The sequence below is a fragment of the Alligator sinensis genome, unplaced genomic scaffold, assembly GCF_000455745.1.
Source record: "Alligator sinensis unplaced genomic scaffold, ASM45574v1 scaffold64_1, whole genome shotgun sequence".
NCBI classification, from domain to species: Eukaryota; Metazoa; Chordata; order Crocodylia; family Alligatoridae; genus Alligator; species Alligator sinensis.
The window spans coordinates 769,094-787,707 of record NW_005842458.1 but is presented as its reverse complement, the minus strand read 5'-3'; the positions used below and the strand labels follow the sequence as shown (position 1 = coordinate 787,707).

At 45.8% G+C, this 18,614-nt stretch overlaps 1 protein-coding gene across 1 annotated transcript in view; it reads left to right on the top strand.

The window, feature by feature from the left end:
* Positions 1-18,614, top strand: part of EXOC4 (exocyst complex component 4) — a 533,911-nt gene that overhangs the window by 46,535 nt on the left and 468,762 nt on the right. Inside the window, exons 6-7 of the mRNA XM_006030683.3 lie at positions 2,182-2,425; positions 16,430-16,607. Coding sequence (XP_006030745.1) covers positions 2,182-2,425; positions 16,430-16,607 — 422 coding nt within the window. The remainder of the gene's footprint in view (positions 1-2,181; positions 2,426-16,429; positions 16,608-18,614) is intronic.

The window sequence follows — 18,614 nt, the reverse complement described above, 5'->3', positions numbered from 1 at the left end:
AAAAAAAACAACCCCAACCAACAGCAACAAGCAACAATTCCTCCCTTCCCCCCATTTGAAATTTAAATTAGTTGGTTTTTGACTCATCATGTCACTGTTCTGTCTCCTTATTCTATGTCCATGTCCTCAGGGAGTCTATTTTGAGAGTATGGCCAGAGCTGGTAGTGGAAATAGTGCATATGGTAAATCAGGGATGTGGTGTCTGGGGTTACACCGGTGGATACAGAATGTGTTCTTTGCTCCCTACATGGAAAAATAGGGTTGGGGTGATAGCTATGCAGGTCAGCTGGCACTGAAATAAGTTTTAATAGTGTAACTAAACATGGTGCTATATTAAAAGCAACATGAGAATAAAATGATAATGGGAATTATATGGATGCCTTCTGGCAGAAAATAGAGCTGTGCAGAGCATTTTGCAAGCTTTGGATCACTGATGATGTTACATCCTCAAAAATATTGGACGTCTCTAACTTCAACATACTCTAAGGCTGACTTCTAGAAATGATCCGGCTGAAGTTTTTGGACAGATGTCAAGCAAGACTTGTAGGCCTTGCCTCAATGGCCAGAAGCCGCGTTATGGGCTAGGGCAACAAGAGCTTGGGAGCATTGGTCCAGACGCTCATTAAAATGACTGTATTATTGTATCCTCTGCCTCGCAGGAGGTTGAAAGGTCCTGTGTGATCTTTGATGCATTTCCAAGCCTGCGTCTGGATGGTGGTTAAAGAGCTGCAATGTAATGAGCAGCTTTGCCCAGGATTTTATATGACGTGATGATTCACGCTATGTAAAATATTAATAGTTTCATTGCTGCTTGCATTCAAATTGGCTTTCAGTCCTAGTTACTCAGGCTATAAGACAGTAAACAAGCTTTTTTTGGTGGTTGTTGTTCTCTCCTAAGTCAGGAAAAGACTTCAGACATATCGCTATTGCTGCAGGTGTGAGGATGTGGTAGCAAAGGAAGGGCCAAGACTGGCGTTGTGATGAGTTGGGCGCCTGTTTGGGTTGCTCTTTTCTTGACCACTGGTCCACTCTCTATGGACCCTTTTATACCTAAGGTAGTGTCATCTTGTTGGTCGAATATAAAGCCCTTTGTTCCTTTCTGACTGTCTTTGTCATCTGTGCCAAACATTATGATGTTTTTGGTGGTTTCTGTAGATGACTTTTATTTCTAACCAGGCTATTATAGGGCAGCGTACGTGAGGGGAGTTCTCTTTTCTCCAAGTCTGAGCTCAGTTCAGCACCAGCAGGATGTTGGCTCTTTTTACTCTCTGTATTAGTAACCAGATGAAGCAACTCCGACATTACAATGTAGACTTCTGCTATGTCTCTTTGTACTTCCAGCCAAGCTGTCAGCAAGCCATGTAGCTGTACAGCTTTTACAACACCCTGTAGTTGGGTTTCCATTGAAGACTTCCTTTTGTGTTGCCTTTTAAACATACAATTAATTTTTTTTGCTCAGTCTTTAACACAGGCATCCTTTGTTGCTATTGTTCATTATCTGGAAATTAAGAATTTTTTGATTAATGAACGTACTTAAAAACAAGTCGTAGGGTAATGTGTTTTTCTGGCTACAGTCTCCTAGCAACGTATCTTCCTATTAAGGTATCCCTTGTTATTTCAAGTGGACTGTGTCCAGAATACCTTTGTAAATTCTTCATCTAATTTTTTTTAAATTGAACCTTTTTTTCTTTTCTTTTTTTTACACATCTTACGACAAAGGTTGATTTAATTTCTTCAACCCTTCAACAGTAGGAGTAAAACTATGAACTAGAATATGAAGAAGGGAAAGGGAAGGCTTTGGGTTACAAATTCATAAGGATTTTGGTTGTTCCCATAATAAACACTCTTGTGAAGCATAGAAAACAGCTGGATTGGGCCTAATTTCACAGCTGTACAATGATTAAGTAATAATTCATATTTATAGGCGTTTTCATGCTAGACTTTTTTATGCCTTGTAATAGGCCTGTACATTTATACCATCTTTATATATGAACTCCTAATTTTGATTCAGTCTAATTTGCTGTTTGCTCTGTTTTAATGACGGCAAAGAAGCGAGTTGTAGGATGTCCTAACATCTATTCCTCCAGGTGCTCGGACAAACCAGTAGGAATATTTGATTAGTTTGGTGGGGCTTGTATGTTGAGCGGTTTGAACGGTTTGTGGCGCTGTTCTGTGTTCCAGCGAGAGAGATGACCTTGCTGGAGATCAAAGAAGATTCAGAACTGGATCCAGAAGAGAACAGTGCTGTTTTCATGGGGATCCTTATCAAAGGGCTGGCCAAGCTGAAAAAAATCCCCGAGACGGTGAAGGCCATCCAGGATCGTCTGGAACAGGAGCTTAAGCAGATTGTCAAGAGGTCCACCACCCAGGTGGCAGACAGTGGCTATCAGAGAGGGGAGAGCCTTTCCCAGGAGAACCAGCCCAGGTAAGCACATCTCAAACACTAGAGCATAAGCTGGGAATACCAGTCTGTTGGCTATCACTCGCAAGAGCAGCAACAGATGTCTCCAAGGGTAAAATTTTCAGCGGCATAGGAGCCTAAGGGAATGTCTCCACGACAGTAGCAGCAAGCCTTGAACAGGATGACCGTGAGCCTCCAGATGCCTGCCCCCCCCTCCCCACTTCCATGTGATCAGGTCAGAAATATGTAAGTGGGGCTCTTCTGGGTTGTCCTTTTTGTTACCCTCAGGATTTTGATCTCTAGCATGTTTGGGACATCGCTGTGGAGGACGCTGGAGCAGCCGTGTGGAATTGGAGCTTGCCAGTGGGAGTGGGTGGCCTGGGAAGTCCTGGCTGGGATGCTGTGCTTTTGCAGTGTGCATCTGCCCACGGGCTCATTTTAAATTGCTGGATATTAAATAAAGAAAAAAAACTCAGTAGTTTAGAAGAATGTTCTTCTATGTACATTGCTTCCTTTTTAGCCAGGTGTTGGGGACAAGTCCTTTAACCCTCTCTCCCGAGAGAACTTTTTTCACAGCCCTTGTACTTGTGCACACGTGGAAGATGAAATTGCTCTCCAAGTCCATCTGATATCATTGTGAGCAGGCATGTGATTATAACATTTCCCCAGTGGAGTACAGGGTGAAGCGTTTACTTTCTACATATCCTGCCGCCTTTAGCTGCAGTGCATCAGATATTCACATGTTTGATGCTAAAGGATTATTAAGTTGCACCTTAATTAAATTAAAAGATCAATTCTAGATTTTCAGCTTTAATTCTGATATAGTCCAGAAGCAAAACTTTAGGAAAAAATTCTTTGTAGAAATAATTTGGCCAAATTCTAGTCTGATTTGCAACACCACTGAGATTGATTAGATAAGCAGCAAAGAAGTGACTTGCTTTTTTAACATGAATCTATTTGACATTCATTTGAGCCATTTCCTTGGAAATAAGGCTCTCAGAAAGGTGTTAAATATTTATACCTAAAATCTTACCTTGTGGTATTTGTAGCGTTTGTTATTTAAATGGAAGTATTTATATTTTGTTAGCTTCCAGGTTCTTGTTGGTAATTCTGAAAGGAAAAATTTAGCTCGCTAAATATTTCCTTTTTAATTGTAATCATCTTGACTTTGCCATCACCCTTCCTGCAACAGCCTTTTATTATAGATCAAATTCTGCCACCGGTATCTCTTCCTGGTGCGTAGAGCTCATTATTAGTTTGTGTGTGTGAAGACTGAATTTCCAGCTCTCACTTCCTTCTGAAGGGCAAGGAGCTCTTCAGTCTCCCTGCTTTATGGCCTCAGTCCTGTGAGATGCTGCATGCCTTCGGTGTCTGTTGAAATCAGTGAGTTGAAGGACACTTGATGTTCTGTAGACTCAGATTATATTATATAATGATGTCAGTATACTCCTTGCTCAGACCCCGGGTCCTGAGATGCACAGGAGCTGTTTAGCTGTCCATGTTATGTTTCCTTGTAAAGCTCTTAAAGAATATTTGAAAAAAGAGAGGAGCCACCTCTGGGAAGGGACCTACACAGCCCTGCTTCTGAGCGAAGTCAGATGGCAAGCGCTCCATGGCATCTTTCCTACTTCTTTAAAGGTGAATTAAAGTGTGTGAAAGCAAATGCAATAAAAAGGTCCCCACTTAACACAGCTCCTATGTGGAGAGTTAGGAAAAACCAACCTAACAAATTAACTCTGTTTTAAACCAAGAGCCCGGGTCTTCTCTGCCTGGAAAGCCAAAGGTTCTGTTTCTCTTACAAGAGCAGAAATCCGGAAGAACTTAAATCTGAGCAGGGTGTAGCTCTCTACGGCATTTAAATGTTAATGAGATTTTCAGCCGTGCTAGGTTCTTGACCTCAGGACTTGGCAGGTAAAATGCTTTTGGTGCACCTTAAAGCTAGCCTCACACACGAATACCTCTTGGTCTTTTTTATTTTTATTTTTTCACATCACTTGAGCTCATTGCCTACCTTCAGCTGCTGTACTTAAAGGATATCCATAAAAAGTTATTACTACTGGCTAATAAAATGACTAATAAAAGATGACAGAGAGAGGCCCATAGGGCCTGAATCTGTGTTGTAGCTTCATCAGGGTGGTGTGCACTAAGCTCATTGCATTTGCACATAGCTTGTGTCTATTTTTCACTGCTGTGCAGTGGCAACCTAAAGGCCGGCTGGTATCTGCTTTTTCTGAAAAATGGCAGTGTCTCTGCTCCATTTGAGCCAGAGGCTAGTGGCCCGTGTTTGCAAATTCAAGAGGAATCGCTTTAGGAACTCCTTAGACAAAATGACTGTTTTCTTCCTTGAGAGTTAAGCTTCTGAAGACTGGCCCTGCAATTTGTTTGGCAATGTCCCCTTTGGCCTCTGAGGAAGTCTTGTGCCTTCCTTTCCTCGCTGTATTTTAATTCTCTACCTGGTGTGAAAGTGTAACTTTTTATTTGTGATTTTTTTTTTTTTTTTTTTTTTTATTCTTTGAAAGCATTATGAATTAACTGTCCAGATTGCATGTTTTTTCTTCCTTTAAAAATAAAAAGCCAGTGCATGTGTTTAGGTTCCAGGTAATATCAGGGGTGGTGGGCGGAGGAGGATCTGCATTTTGTCTCTAAACTAGGTAAAAGCCATCTAAGGGCATGTCTGTGCTGTCAGGCCTCCTTGTTCTAATATGCACTTCTGTGCACATCTGCACTTTTTCTATACAGGCCTATGGACAATCAACCCAAGTGTGCAAGCTCAGCTGGAGATAAGGGGACATGCTGGGCTTGAGCTGTCTCCCCTTTTGCCTACCCGCAGGCTTCACTGTCTCGAGTAAAAGGGCTGGAGTACAGTCCCCTTGGCATTCCCAGAATTCCCTAGATCTGTATTTTCTGACTCTTCTAGATAATACTCACTCCCTTCTCTGTCGGGGCAGAGATAAGTACACTGGAAATCCAGGTAGATAACCAGTGTCCCTAGTCTAAATCCTTTTGCAGCCCTGCACAATGTGCACTGGGTGATGCTATGAAATGGCAGAATAAGATGGGTACTATTGGAAACTGATAGTTGAGGCTATTTAGAAGCTCTGCTTTTAGTGGTTTTCTCTCTCCTGTTTGGCACACCTTAATTTAATTAGTTCAGGGCTACTTTTTTGCGCTATGCTACATTTACACTGTATTGCATTTTGGAATTGCTAGCAGGCAGCCTATCTGCCCCTCTTGTTATTTTGTTGCCTTTGGAGGTACTTGTTTGCTTAATAAATGTTTGCTTTCCTGTATAGAATTGGCTGTCAAAGCATTTGCAGAGAAACAAATACCCATATTTATGCAGAGATTTCATTAAAGTATCAGAAAACAGCCACTTGAGGACTAAATTTATGTGGAGTCCTATGATTTAAAACCTACAAGAGGTGGAAGGTTACAACGGGGAAAACAGTAGACATGCGGAAATCAAGCTAAAAGCCTTCTGTTAATTAAGATTAGAAAAATCATCAGGGGCAATTTACCTCCTGAAAGAAGAGTGTAGACCCCTATACGTAGGCTTCCTACTCCATTTGCAAACTTAAAAAAAAAAAAAGGACTTTTTTTTTTTTAAATCTATTTATCTAAATCCTAGAGGACTTTGAAAATTATTAACAAATTTATAGTTTTCCACATACAGAATCAAATTATTGGGGTCACCTTAAATTCTGACTTCCCCAACACTGTGGCAGGGAAAATGGGGTCGGGGGGCAGGCAGCATCCCCCTTGGCCACTCCTGGCCCCCCCCCACCCTCTGCTGCCACTCGCCCTGTGCAGCAACTCTTGCTCCAGCTTTGGCCCAGGGCATGGAGCACACAGTGGCTAACCCTAGCCAGACGGCAGTGGCTGCAGCAGCTCGGGGCCAGGGCTGCTCCCCCGCCGCTGCATAGTCTCGCCTGCGCTCTGGCCTTACCCCACAGTCTCCCCTACATTTCCTCCTCTGCACCGTGATCACCCCCTGTGAGTACCCCTAACTCCGTACCATATGATCCTGTCCCAGTTCAAAGCTGTTGCTGCAACAGCCTGCCTCGGACCGGTACTTGAATCGTACACGAGGTTTCTTTCTCATAGTTGTTAGGGGCTGGAAGGGACCTTGCAGATCATTGGGTCCAGCCCCCCTGCACTTAGGAAGGGAAGACTGCTGAATGAAGAAGAAAAACCCTTGTCTTAGATTTGAGTAAATAGGATATTTCATTGGGTCCCCTGACCAAGTGTAATCAAGAAAGCAGTGCATGTACTCCCAGTCAGATCCCCATAGACATCAGCTACATGGACACCTATGCCCTCCTTATACACCTTGCTTCCCAGTATGGCAATTTGGGAACTCCAATTCTCTGAAAGCTATCTATGACTTTTAGGACTGCTCTTGGTACCCACCGCCTGTGAGACAATTTAAGAAGCTCATCGCATCACCAAAAACTCAAGAGTAGAGTTGGCTTGCCAACATCAAACTGGTGAGCCACAGAGGTGTCTCCAGCTCCTAGAGAGTAGTAGCCGTTCTTTCCCACCCTGCCACGTGGTCTCTCAGTTGAGTATTTTGGCACGGGGGGATGTAACAAGCTTTTCCCACAAATCTGTGGAAGTCTGAAGCTGCTGTTAGTCATCCCAGGTCTGCCAGATAATATGATCCCACCATGCCCTGCTAGATCGTCTTCTCCAGATGTGCTGCTTGTTCAGAAACTGGGTTGTGGGTGGTCTTGCCAGTGGTTAGACATCCAAAGCACAGGTGTAGTTCTGGTTGGCTCCCGTGGGAGGTGGGAGTATGGAGGAGGTATGGTATCAGAACTGGATTTGGGAGCCATAGCTGAAGTCAAAACAGGCCAGGGTCAAAAGCCATAGCCAGAAGCAGGGTAAGCCAATAACTAACCAAGATCAGGAACCAGAAGTCAGAGCTGGTGGTCAAACCAGGATCAAGATCCAAGAACCAAAATTGGGGGATACCAAGGGTCTTGCCAGAATTGGAAACCAGAGTTGGAGCCGGGAGTCAGCACGAGAAAACCATCAAAGAAGAACACGAAGTCAGAAGCAAGAACTTTGTTTTTGCTCTAGATCAGGAGACACTGGGTGAGGAACTGTAGCCAGAGCTTGATTCGGTGGCTCTGGGAACTGAGCAGAGGCTGGAGTTGACATCGAGGTGGACCTTGGGGGCTCCAGGAACGGAGCAAGAGCTGGAGCTAACACGGGCTGGAGCGAGTTTTAGACTCTCCAGGAATAGGGGCAGAAACTGAAGCTGGGGAAGGTGTCAGCCACTCTGAGACTGGAACGAGAGGAGAGGTCAGATCCAGTGCCAGATTTGGAGAAATGAGATGCATAATAGGAACGGGAGTCAGAGCTGAAGCCAGGTTTAGGAGCTCTGGGGACTGGGGCTAGAGTTCGAGCAGGCTTTGGGAGCAGAGCAGGAACTGGAGCTGGAGGCAGAGTAGAAAGAGGGACCAAGAATGGAGTTGGAACGGAGCCAGGGTCAGAGCAGGCTTCAGGAATTGCAGAAACGGGCTGGAGCCAGGGTGGGCTTCTGGCGCCCTGGGAGCGGAGCTAGGACTAGAGCCGGAGCTGGAGCAGCAGCATGCTTTGAGCCCCCTGGGAATGTACCCTCAGCTGGAGCAGGAGCAGGCTTTGGGTGCTTCAGAAACGACTGGGAACAGAGCTGGAGCAAGCCTTGGGGTGGAGGGTGATGGGGGGGTCTGGGCTTGGTACTGGATGAGGCCTCTTGGTAGCAGGGCTGGCAGCTCTGCCTCAGCCCCTTCCAGGCTATCACAGGTGGCCTGGTTCAGAGGGGATCAAACATCCAGGCCTGGATGAACTCATCCAAGTTGTCCAGAGTGTGACTTGACCGCTCTATTAAAGCAAAAGTAAAACGCAGGGCATCGCCAGAAGGGAGGCAGATCATTGCACTCACCTTTGCCATGTCGGAGGGGTAGCTCCAGGGGCGTGTAGTAAATAGGTGGTAGCACTGGGTGAAACCCAGGGGCTCAGTCCACAGCACAAGGCAGGGTCAGGATCCAGGGGTCAGATGCCGTGTTACCAAATCTGTGGGGCAATCCACAGGGCGAAGTGCGAGAACAGAGCCAAACCGGGGTCAGGAGCCAGGAAACAGATCCACGGGGAAATCCAAAGCTGAAGTCCAGGAACAAGCCAAAACCAGGGTGAGGAACGAGGAAAGCCAGTGAGCGCAGTGCACAGGTGAGAATAACTGGAGAGACTGAGCTCCCAGCAGCCAGTCTAGAAGCCAGCCAGCAAGCTAGCTGGGGCAGGGCTTGTCAGCCAGAGACCCAAGGCAGGTGTTGTTGTCTAAGCAGTTAGCCCAGGCTGGGCTGCCTGCTAGGCTAATCCAGATGTGTAGTTTGGGCAGCAGTTGCAATGCTAATTGTCCCGTCTGCCACAAATGCATCAACCTTGTCCTGTTAATTCATCATACTTCCAAGTTTTGGGAAGCTCCAGAAGGCCAGCAGATGCTCCTTGGAGCATATACCTCCGTAGCATAAATGATTCAGAGCAGCGTAGCTAGCAGGTCTGTCCCTTGGGTCACAAGTAGGAATGGCTGGCAGGGAGGAGCTTGCAGGGATAGAAGAGCCTGATGTCATTTGAGTCGGCGTTTCTTTAGGTGCATCCTAAAAAATTGCAATCGAATTGGCAAAGTTATTTTGTGGAGAAATACCTAAAATTAGTATTGCATTGACTTGCAGACCACGCACATCTTTCCCCCCCCAAGAAAATCAGAAGTGGATTTTCTTTGTCAGTGTTAACCCTTTCATGGCTGCTTTCAAATTGGTAGGTGTCTCATTTGGGGGGGGGTGAGGTATTCAAAATAACATGGTGTCTCTAGTACTGCAGAAAATCTTTGACTTGACTCTGAAGGACAAGATAATAATGGGAGACCTTAACTTTTCATTAGTTTCAATCTCCGCAGTTCTCGGAGAGCTCTTTGGCTCTTGAGCCTTAGTGAAACATGTCAGTCTGCTTAATTTGGAGCAGTAGTCGATTGGAAGCGTTACGCCTGATGGCCAAAGATATTGATCCAGATCATAATTTTTCTGGGATGATCTAGTTGTGGATGATCCTGCTTTGAGCAGGGGGTTGGACCAATTGATCTCCTGAGGTCCCTTCCACCCCAAATTTTCTAAGATTTCTTGATCAGCTGAGATTGTAAATGGTCATAGTATGGCGCTAGGTACAAGTTCCTGTGGGTGGTATTATTGGAATAACTGCATGGTTGGGACAGACGCATGCAAGCTTCCAGGTATTGCCATCCCCTTCCTCAGGCTTGTGGCATTAATTGACAACCCAGTCCACTGTCAGCAGACTATTATCAAGTCTGTTCGCCCTGAGTTCAGTGATTCAAGTGATTTAATCTTAAATAGCATCCTTTCCTTGTAGGCTCTTAAGGCATTTCTTTAATTGCCTTTAACAACTTTTGTTTTTGAGGCTTAAAACACCCAACAACAAGCAAAACTTCCCAGCATCCTGAATACGGCAGAGGGTTTTACTATCAGTAAAGTTATCATTGGTGACCTCGTTCAAGTACCAGCGATCACTTTGCATCAAGTCATTCTTTTTTATAGCCCAGATGATAGGACTTGCCTTGGGCTGTCTCTCGCTATCTGTTGGTGTATTTACCATGTTTCTTGCTAAGGCGATGCCATGAGCTTGAACGGACAAAACTGCCCCGAGCAGCCCTTTATCACTGCGATGTTTGCTCTGCTTGGGTCACTCGCCCCAGAAGGGGGCAAACCTTTCTGCTTCCTGCCCCGCAGTCTAGCCCCTTAGGTTGAGTATTATTTTTATGCTTTTCAGTGGCTTTTTATCCCCTACTGTGTTCATTTTCAGTCACCTTGCCTCAAAATCAGCCAACGGACTTTTAAAGAAAATGCCTGTAGAAAGGGCAGTTTAAAATGAATAGAGACTTTGGGGAACTTGAATACATAGAAAAAAATATATGGGAAAAGATGAGGATAGGCTAGACTGGAAAAGGGAACATGGTGGGTTTAGCTGAAAATGTCTGCAGAGCGCGGTATTCTTTCATCCCCACTGTCCTATGATGAGAGGAAGAAGAAACTTTTCATTAGAGACTGTAAATAATTTTTGCCTCGTGCATCCTATTGTAATATCAACGACGTGAACAACTGGATTTCCTTAATCGTCTGCATGGGTGTGTGAAAGAAAATGTAACTGGCAGGTGTACACCATCTAAGCTGTTTAATTTAGTCGTACAAAATTGTGCTGGTCTGGAGCAAATTCCGTTTTTTAAATGAATAATTAAACTTATTGGTAATGGCATGATTGGCATCCTTTTGTCTGCGAGAGATGGTGGATATTACAGCCTGTGGCATAGATGGTTTCCAGTGTCTTTTGTAAACCATTTGACAGAATAGTCCAGTCCAAGATTTGCACGATCCGTGGCGGTGGTTGCAAGTGTATATGTTATCATTGGGTGGTTCGGAAGCTGCTTGCATCCTGAGGACTCTTTTTTTTCTTCAAGCTGCTGGAGCCAATTCCCATCATGGACTTTAATGCCCTGGTAGGAGATGGTAACGCCTCTTGTTCTGATCATTTGCCAAGGGTTTTTGTTGGTCAGGATCAATTCTAAATGCCTTCATATCTCACTTGCATGTGTCTTTGTAGCACAACTTGAGATCTCCTGTTGTTCTTCTTCCCTCTGGTAGTTTCCTGTATAGCATGTCCTTGGGGGAGATAATGGCAGGTGAGTAGATTTTTGCATCTGAGCTGGTAAATTTTTGGTTTTGTGCACATTTGATCATAGAGGTGCCTAGTGACTACAACGTAAGGTGGTTTGTTCCACTCAAAGCTGGGTGTAAATCATGCAATCGGAGAAAATGCCCAGACCCTGCAAATTCTGCCTTCGTTTCTTGTTTGTCATTGTGGTGCTCTGGTTTGCCTCAGGTCGGTTCCTCACTTGTTCACTTTTTGGCCTCTCCCAAATATCTGTTGCAGTGACTAAGTTGCATCAAACCAGATCTTGGTTTTCCCAGGACTTCCAAAGTTGGTTTCCTGGAGAAACACTCTCTGTAACGGAGGTAGAAGCCCTTTCTCAGGACTTTCTGCCCCATTTCCCTAACTGTGATGACATCAGTATCTCAACAGCAATTGAGACAGGACAGGCTTTGCAAGGGGAGTGTCTTCTCCCAACTGCTTGACTTGACCCAGTCTTTTGTGAGACCCAGTCTTTCCACCAGGTTAAACCTGACCTGTTTAAAATGCAGCACTAGTAATATGGGTACAACCATTCCCTGCTGCTGTCTGCCCTACCATTTCCAGAGCATCTTTGCTCTCCCCTCTGATCTGCACCAAAGCTGAAGATGTGCTGAGACCTGTAGGCTGCTCTTCTCCAGTCCACCAACTCTGGTGTAGGTTTCTGTTCCTAATTTTGAAAATGAGCAGCCCGGATAAAACTTGAGGAAAAAGTTTATATTGCTGAAATACATTTGAGTTATGTAAATTCTTAAAATAAAGCTACATTAACACCCCCACATGCCTTATCACATAAGTGCTCTATTTCCCAAATATATACTGCTGATCTACAAAAACGTCTTTGACACTTTGAAGATACAACAGACTTCACAAGCGCTGACTCGCCTTTACGGTATTCGCATGCTATCATTTTTCTCTGCTGCTAATCTGATGTTATTTGTGTAGTGTTAGAGGTGAGTTGAAAAGGTCTCTGTCCAAAATGCCTTCATATCCAGATATGAGTATATCAAGAAGGGATTGCTTTGTAGCACAGGGGCTTTGCGTACTCTGTTGGTTTGTTTTTTGGAGAAGGGCTGGAACTGCAAATTCAAATCTGGCTCCAGATTTGCAAGATTTAAGAGTTTGGATCTTTGTGAAGACCCAAAGGAGTATGGTAATACAGAGGAAGCAGAAAAGAAGTTCAGGTTGGGAAACAAACTTCCCGAAGGCCCAAGCTTTCCTGATCAGGGACTTTTCAGCCCGTTGGTGTTCTTATGATAACATAAAATCATAGGACTTCAAGAGTCATCTGGTCCAACCCCCTGCGCAAATGTAGGGATGGTTCCTAAATCATCACCATCCAAATGACTTATCCAGTCTCCTCTTGAAAACCTCCAATGAATATATTTTACACTTCCCTAGGCAATGTAGCTCACTACTTCACTGCTCTAACAGTAAGGGTGTTTTTCCTGAGATCTAATCAAAATTTACTTTGCTGTAAGATAAGCCATAATTTTGTGCCCTACCCTCTGTTAGAAGGGCAAACAACTTTTCTCCTTTACAACAGCCTTCCAAATGCATGAAAATTGCTATCATGCCCTCCTTATCTCCTTTTCTTCAAGCTAAACCTATGCAACTCTCTCTACCTTTCCTCTTCTGGCTTGTCTTCCAAGCCTCTTATCATTTTTGTAACCTGACTCTGGACCCTCTGCAGCGTTTCCACATCCCTCTTAAGTCGGGAGCCCCAAACTTCACGCAGTATTCAAGATGAAGTTTAACCAGCTCTGAGCAGTGGCACAGTCGCTTCCTGTGTTTTGCACCTAGCCTCCTGTTGATGGAGCCCAAAAGTGTGTTTGCAACTGTATCACACTGCTGATTCGTGTTGTTTGTGATCCATTAGAAAACCCCAGATTTCTTTCAGCAGTGCTACCACCCAACCAGTTATTTCCCACTCTGAATTTATGCATTATTTTTTCCCCTTAGATGTAGCGCTATACATTTGTCTGAGTTGAACTTCATTGTGTTGTCCCAAGCCTGTAGATGACCTCTCAACTAGCCCTCTTCTGCTGATCTACCTTACTAAGCTTGTCTTCTCTTTCCATTTAATCAGGATGCTCTTTCCCCTTAACTGGTTGAGTTCTATATTTGACTTTTGCGGGTGTGTTAACTGTACAACTGTTGAAGATCTCTGACATTTGCCCATATAACTGCTTTTAGATGGTCATGTATGAGGGATTTATAGTGTACATATTGAACCATCTGGAAGAGTCATTTCTTTGGATAATGTTCTGCTTTTACCTTTGGTGTGTGTTGGTATTGAAGTCAAGGAGGGGATGTTGTGTAGAGTAGTTAAGTGTCTGACTCGAGCAGAGGGAAAAGTATCTTGACGTTACTTTGGGATTGTATGCGTTTGTATTGCTCAATAAACAGCAGTAAACTTAATAGAAATTTTCTTTCTTCTAAATAATAAGACTAAATGGGGTAAGTCATTGTCTTATCACAACATAGTTTTAGGCGTTTGCAACGGTACATTAATTACAATAATTGGGCAGTAAAGAAGCCATAGGAAGAGCTAATGTGTTGTATGTTTTGATGGGGTTATAGCCATAACACCTTATGTGTAATAATAAAATCTCGATAATTGACACGGCTGATGAGCTCTGGCACTTCAGGCTTCTGAGATTCCTTGTAGAATTTTAAACTATTCCATACTCCTCTTTTTTCCTGTAATCCATCCTTGGCACTGTATTGTATCTAGTCTCTGTGTGCAAGTCCCTGGAACTCTTACATCTTTGAGTTCAGAGGAGAAAAACACAAGGTCATGTTTCCCACTGCTTTTTGCTTTAACCTTCATTGTTGTATTTCTGTCGCACAACCTCTGAGGAAAATGTATTACATCCCACCTGTAGTAGGGATGTACTGTTATACCTGTTCTCCAGATGGTGACCTGAAGGAAGTTCGCACAGGAAGGTGAAGGTCTAGATCAGGGGTGGGCAATTATTTCGGGTGGCGGGCTGCTGAACAAGTTTTGGTGAGCTGTTGAAGGCCACAAGGGTAGCGGCACCCCTTGACAGGTGCCCCTATCCCCTGTTTACCATCTTGGGACTGGAAGTCCTGCCCCCTAATCCCTGGCCTTTGCTACTGGAAGTCCGCGCCCTTGCCCTGGAAGTACTTCTTTTGCGGTGGGGGGGGTGTCTTGCCACCTTGAAACGGGAGAAAAACAAGTTGTATACTAAAAAAATCAAACATCTATAATTTATTTTAACTTTATTAAAAAAAAATACTTTTGTCTTGATTTACGTGTTTGCATAGTATATCTAGAGGTGATTGCGTAATAGCTCAAAGTATACTCCTACTCTTGTATATTGTGGGAGTGGGGCAAGGGGTTGTGTGGTGGGCGGGTGTGGGGTGTGTGGTTGGGGTGGGGGTGTGTGGGAGGGTGTGGGTATGGTAGGGTTGGGGGGATGGGAGTGTGTGTGGGGGGCTGTAGGAGGGTGTGGGTGTGTTTGGGGGTGTGGGAGGGTGTTGTGTGTGTGGATATAATGGGGAGTGTTTGTGGGGCTATGGTGGGGGTGTGACGGTGTGTGGGGGCTGTGTGTGGGTGTAGGGAGGTGTGTATGGTTATGGTTGGGGGTATGGGTGTCTTTGAGGTTGTGGGGGTAAGTGGTAGGATATGGGGGTAGGTGGGGGTGTGTTGGGGGTGCGGAGCCAGCCCTGCTCATCCTGTCACAGCTGCAGCGCACACTTCCCCGCTGCAAGGCTGGGACACATTGCGCGGCATGGAGCCAACCTGGCCTGGCCTGGCGCATCCTGTCTTGGCAGCATGCGGTGCCTGGTTGCAAGACTGGAACCCACGTGGCACACCATGGAGCCAGCCTGGTTGTGGCACGTGGTTCCTGGCTACAAGCCTGGAACCTGCACGGGACCAGCCCAGCCCGCCCTGGCCTGGGAGAATGCGGTTCTGGCTGCACGGCTGGGTCCCTCATGGAGGCAGCCCTACTCATCCTGTCCCGTCTGCGGCATGCATTTGCTGGCTGCAAGGCTGGGACACACATGGCGCAGCATGGGACCAGCCCAGCTTGTCGCTGCAGAACGTGGTTCCGGCTGCATGGTCGGGACCCACATGGCGCGGCACGGAGCCAGCTTGACCCGGTGGCACACTACAGTGCCAGGAGCTTTGGGAAGTCCCGTACCATCAGGCTGTGCTGGCTCTCTGCCTCCACGTGGTGCTCCTGGCACTCTAGCTGGGAGTGGCATGTGGAGACATAGAGCTAGAGTCCCACAGAGCGGGGCCATCGCTGGCGGTCCACCTTCTTCCCCCCGCCCCCAGCCCGTTCTTACCTGATTTTCCACTCTTGGATGGAGGCAGGGCTGGGGAACAGCCACAGGGTCACCAGAGCAAGGCTGGAGGGTGGGGGTATGGTGGGGCAGTTTGGGTTGCGGTTGGGGTTACCCAGTGTGGCTTTGTGAGCAGCCAAGCTCCTTCACGTCCCACTTCCATCCACACGCTCCCCTGCCCAGCCATGCACGAGCAGGACCAAAGCGAGCTGCAGGCAGAGCTGCTCCCCACGCGACTTCCCTCAACACTGCAGCTTCCCCTGTCTACCTGCTTCCTGTAGCACTGCAGCAAGGGCAGGGTGAGGAGTCGCTGGAGGCTGGGGGAGCCCAGCAGTTCTCTGGGTGGCTGCAGCAGCGGCAGGAGCAGCACTGTCTGGAAGCTGTGCCTGCTGGCTGGGGCTGGGGCCTTCTGGTAGGGGAGGCTGGGAGCTCAGCATGCGGTGTCCCAGGCAGGAGCAGGCACAATTCAGCTCCATGTGGAGCAGAGTAGGGGCAGCCACTGGCCAATCTAAATACAGTTAATTGGTGGGTGCCCACCTACGAGCCAGATGCAATCAGCTGGCAGGCTAGATGCAGCCTGCGAGCCATACTTTGCTCACCCCTGAGCTAGACTGTTCTCAGTGGTGGCAGACGACAGAGCAAGGAGCAACAGTCTCAAGTTGCAGCAAGAGACATTTAGGTTAGATATGAGGAAAAACATTCTCACCAGAAGGGTAATAAAGGACTGCAACAGGCTGCCCAGAGAGGTTGTGGACTCTCCATCCTTGGAGGTTTTTAAGACCCAGCTAGACAAAGCCTTGGGTTGGATGATCTAGTTGGGGATGGTCCTGCTTGGAGCAGGGGGTTGGACTAGATGTGACCTCCTGAGGTCCCTTCCTACCCCCTTTTTTCTGTGATTCTGTGACTTCTAATTTCATGAATGTTATATGTCTTTTGAAAACCAAGTGATGTTCTTCTTTTGATGGCTTTCAGGTTACTTCTGGAATTGCTTGAACTTCTCTTCGACAAATTCAATGCTGTGGCCACTGCACATTCTGTGGTCCTGGGATATCTTCAGCAGACAGTGTCCTCTCCATCCATCCAGTACGATGGTGATATCAAATTGTATGACATGGCCGATGTCTGGGTGAAGATCCAGGATGTCCTGCAGGTAAGGATCTCTCGAAGGGTGAAGCACTGTTTGGAACAGCCATTTTTGGTAATAGAGAATTAGAAAATTCATTCAAATACAGGCTTAAGAAGCTAACGAGATGAAATCTGCCTTTATTTTTGGGTAAGTGACTGGTGTTATAAAGGACTGTGAGACCCTCCCAAAGAACTTTAAATCGCAGCAACCAACTTCACTGGTAGCTTCATCTTGATGGTAAGTGAAGCTGTGATACAACTGATCTGTCAGGTGCTTTCAAGCAGTAATGTTTTGTTTGTTACTGTGTCAGGACTCTAACCCCTTGTCCCCTTGTATTGTCATGCCTTTGGCGCAGTACACTAAACACTCAAGCCGGGGCTGCTGCCAGGCTGCTGTGTGTGTGGTCCAGCAGATATTCTGGTTCTAAACAGTGCCATAGAGCTCCTGAATCCTGCCTCTTCTGTGATAGAAATGTGTTTATACCATCCTAATGTCTCTTAACTCCTCGCTGCAGTGTGGCAAGCTGGGGGAATGCCACACAGTGTGTACGGCAGAATGCTTTGCTTGGGATCTTTATATAAAAAATGCGTGCATTCACATGTTGCTAGGTGTGCGTTAGACAGCGAGGTCCAAGGAACAGGTTTAGCACTGATAACGAGTTGTGGTGGGTGCAAGGAGGGCCCTTGGTTCCTGGAGGAGTTAGTTGTTCCAGTGTTTTGGGATAAGCCCTGAAAAAGCTCCATTTCCTACATGAGTGTACTTTACCCTTTTTGAAAGTGTTGTGTTGGGTACGTCTAAACCATTGTTTTGGGTTTGTTTTTGCAGTAACATATACTGTCTCCGTATACATATGTGCGTATATATGTATAAAAGGATAATTGCACACATGCCATGTGTGAAGGAAGTGCATAAGTAATAGTTTGTGGTGAGCAATATATAATGAAGGTTTAAACAACTCGCTCTTTGTGTTACTTTAATCTTCATACTGATTCAAAGAGATTTTTAAGGCACCAGTTTGACACATGTGGGTCTGTTTTTTCTTTTCCTTTTTTTAATCTTTCCTTTCCCTGGTGTGGATTTACCTCTGCTTCCCTCCAAGGGTATACCTATCTAAACCTTGGGATGGGGAATATTCAGCCCTGGGGTAGTGATACATTTTCTATTTGCACAAATGTCATACATTTTGAAATCTCTAATGCAGTCGAAGCTGACTTGAGCACGTTAGAGGCAAGGATTAAGCTTGGAGGGTGGCAGTCATTGCCTAGCTTGTGCTCTACTCTTGCCCTTGAGGGCCAAAAAACCTTTTGGGAGTTCTGCCAGTCTCACTCTAGGGAGCTGAAGCCTAAGAGTGAGAATCTTGCAAGATGTTATCTGCAGGGAAACAGAATTACAAGGCAAGTAATTTTTCCCTTATCAGCAAGAGTTTGCGACAGTTGCATCCTCCATGAGTGGTGAAGTCATTTGTGAGTTATGCAGGTTGTTCTGAATGAAAGCTGATAACTTTTATCTAGGAGTGCATATACCTACATGCAGGCAAACGCACTGAATATGCTTCCCGTGTTAGAGAAAAAATATTTGAGAGAGCTTTCAGCACTTTTTTTTATTTTATTTTTTTGGCACTAATTCTTGTAACACTGTATTTGCAAAGATTTAGGGACCATGAACCTGCTAGTACAGATGTCAGAGGGAGCCATAAAGCCTCCCAAAAGAACTCTAAATAGTAGAGATGCATCGATACATTGGTCAGATATCGGATCGGTACCAACATATAGAAAATTGACTGTATCAAAAATTGGCCTGATGTGGCTGATAGCTTGGCCGATAAATGCCCGTCCATGCACAGCCACAGTGTAGCACATAGACGGCAAGGAGCACGGCCTGGCAGCTTGAAGAGCTGTGTGCAGCTGGTAAGTCTGTGGTGGTGGAAGGGGAGTGGGGAGGTAAGGGGTGTAGGGGTGCAGATCAAGGCCTCCGTGGTGGGGGAGGGAGTGGGGCTGGGGCAGTGGCAGGCGCTGCCCAGCCAGGGCAGGG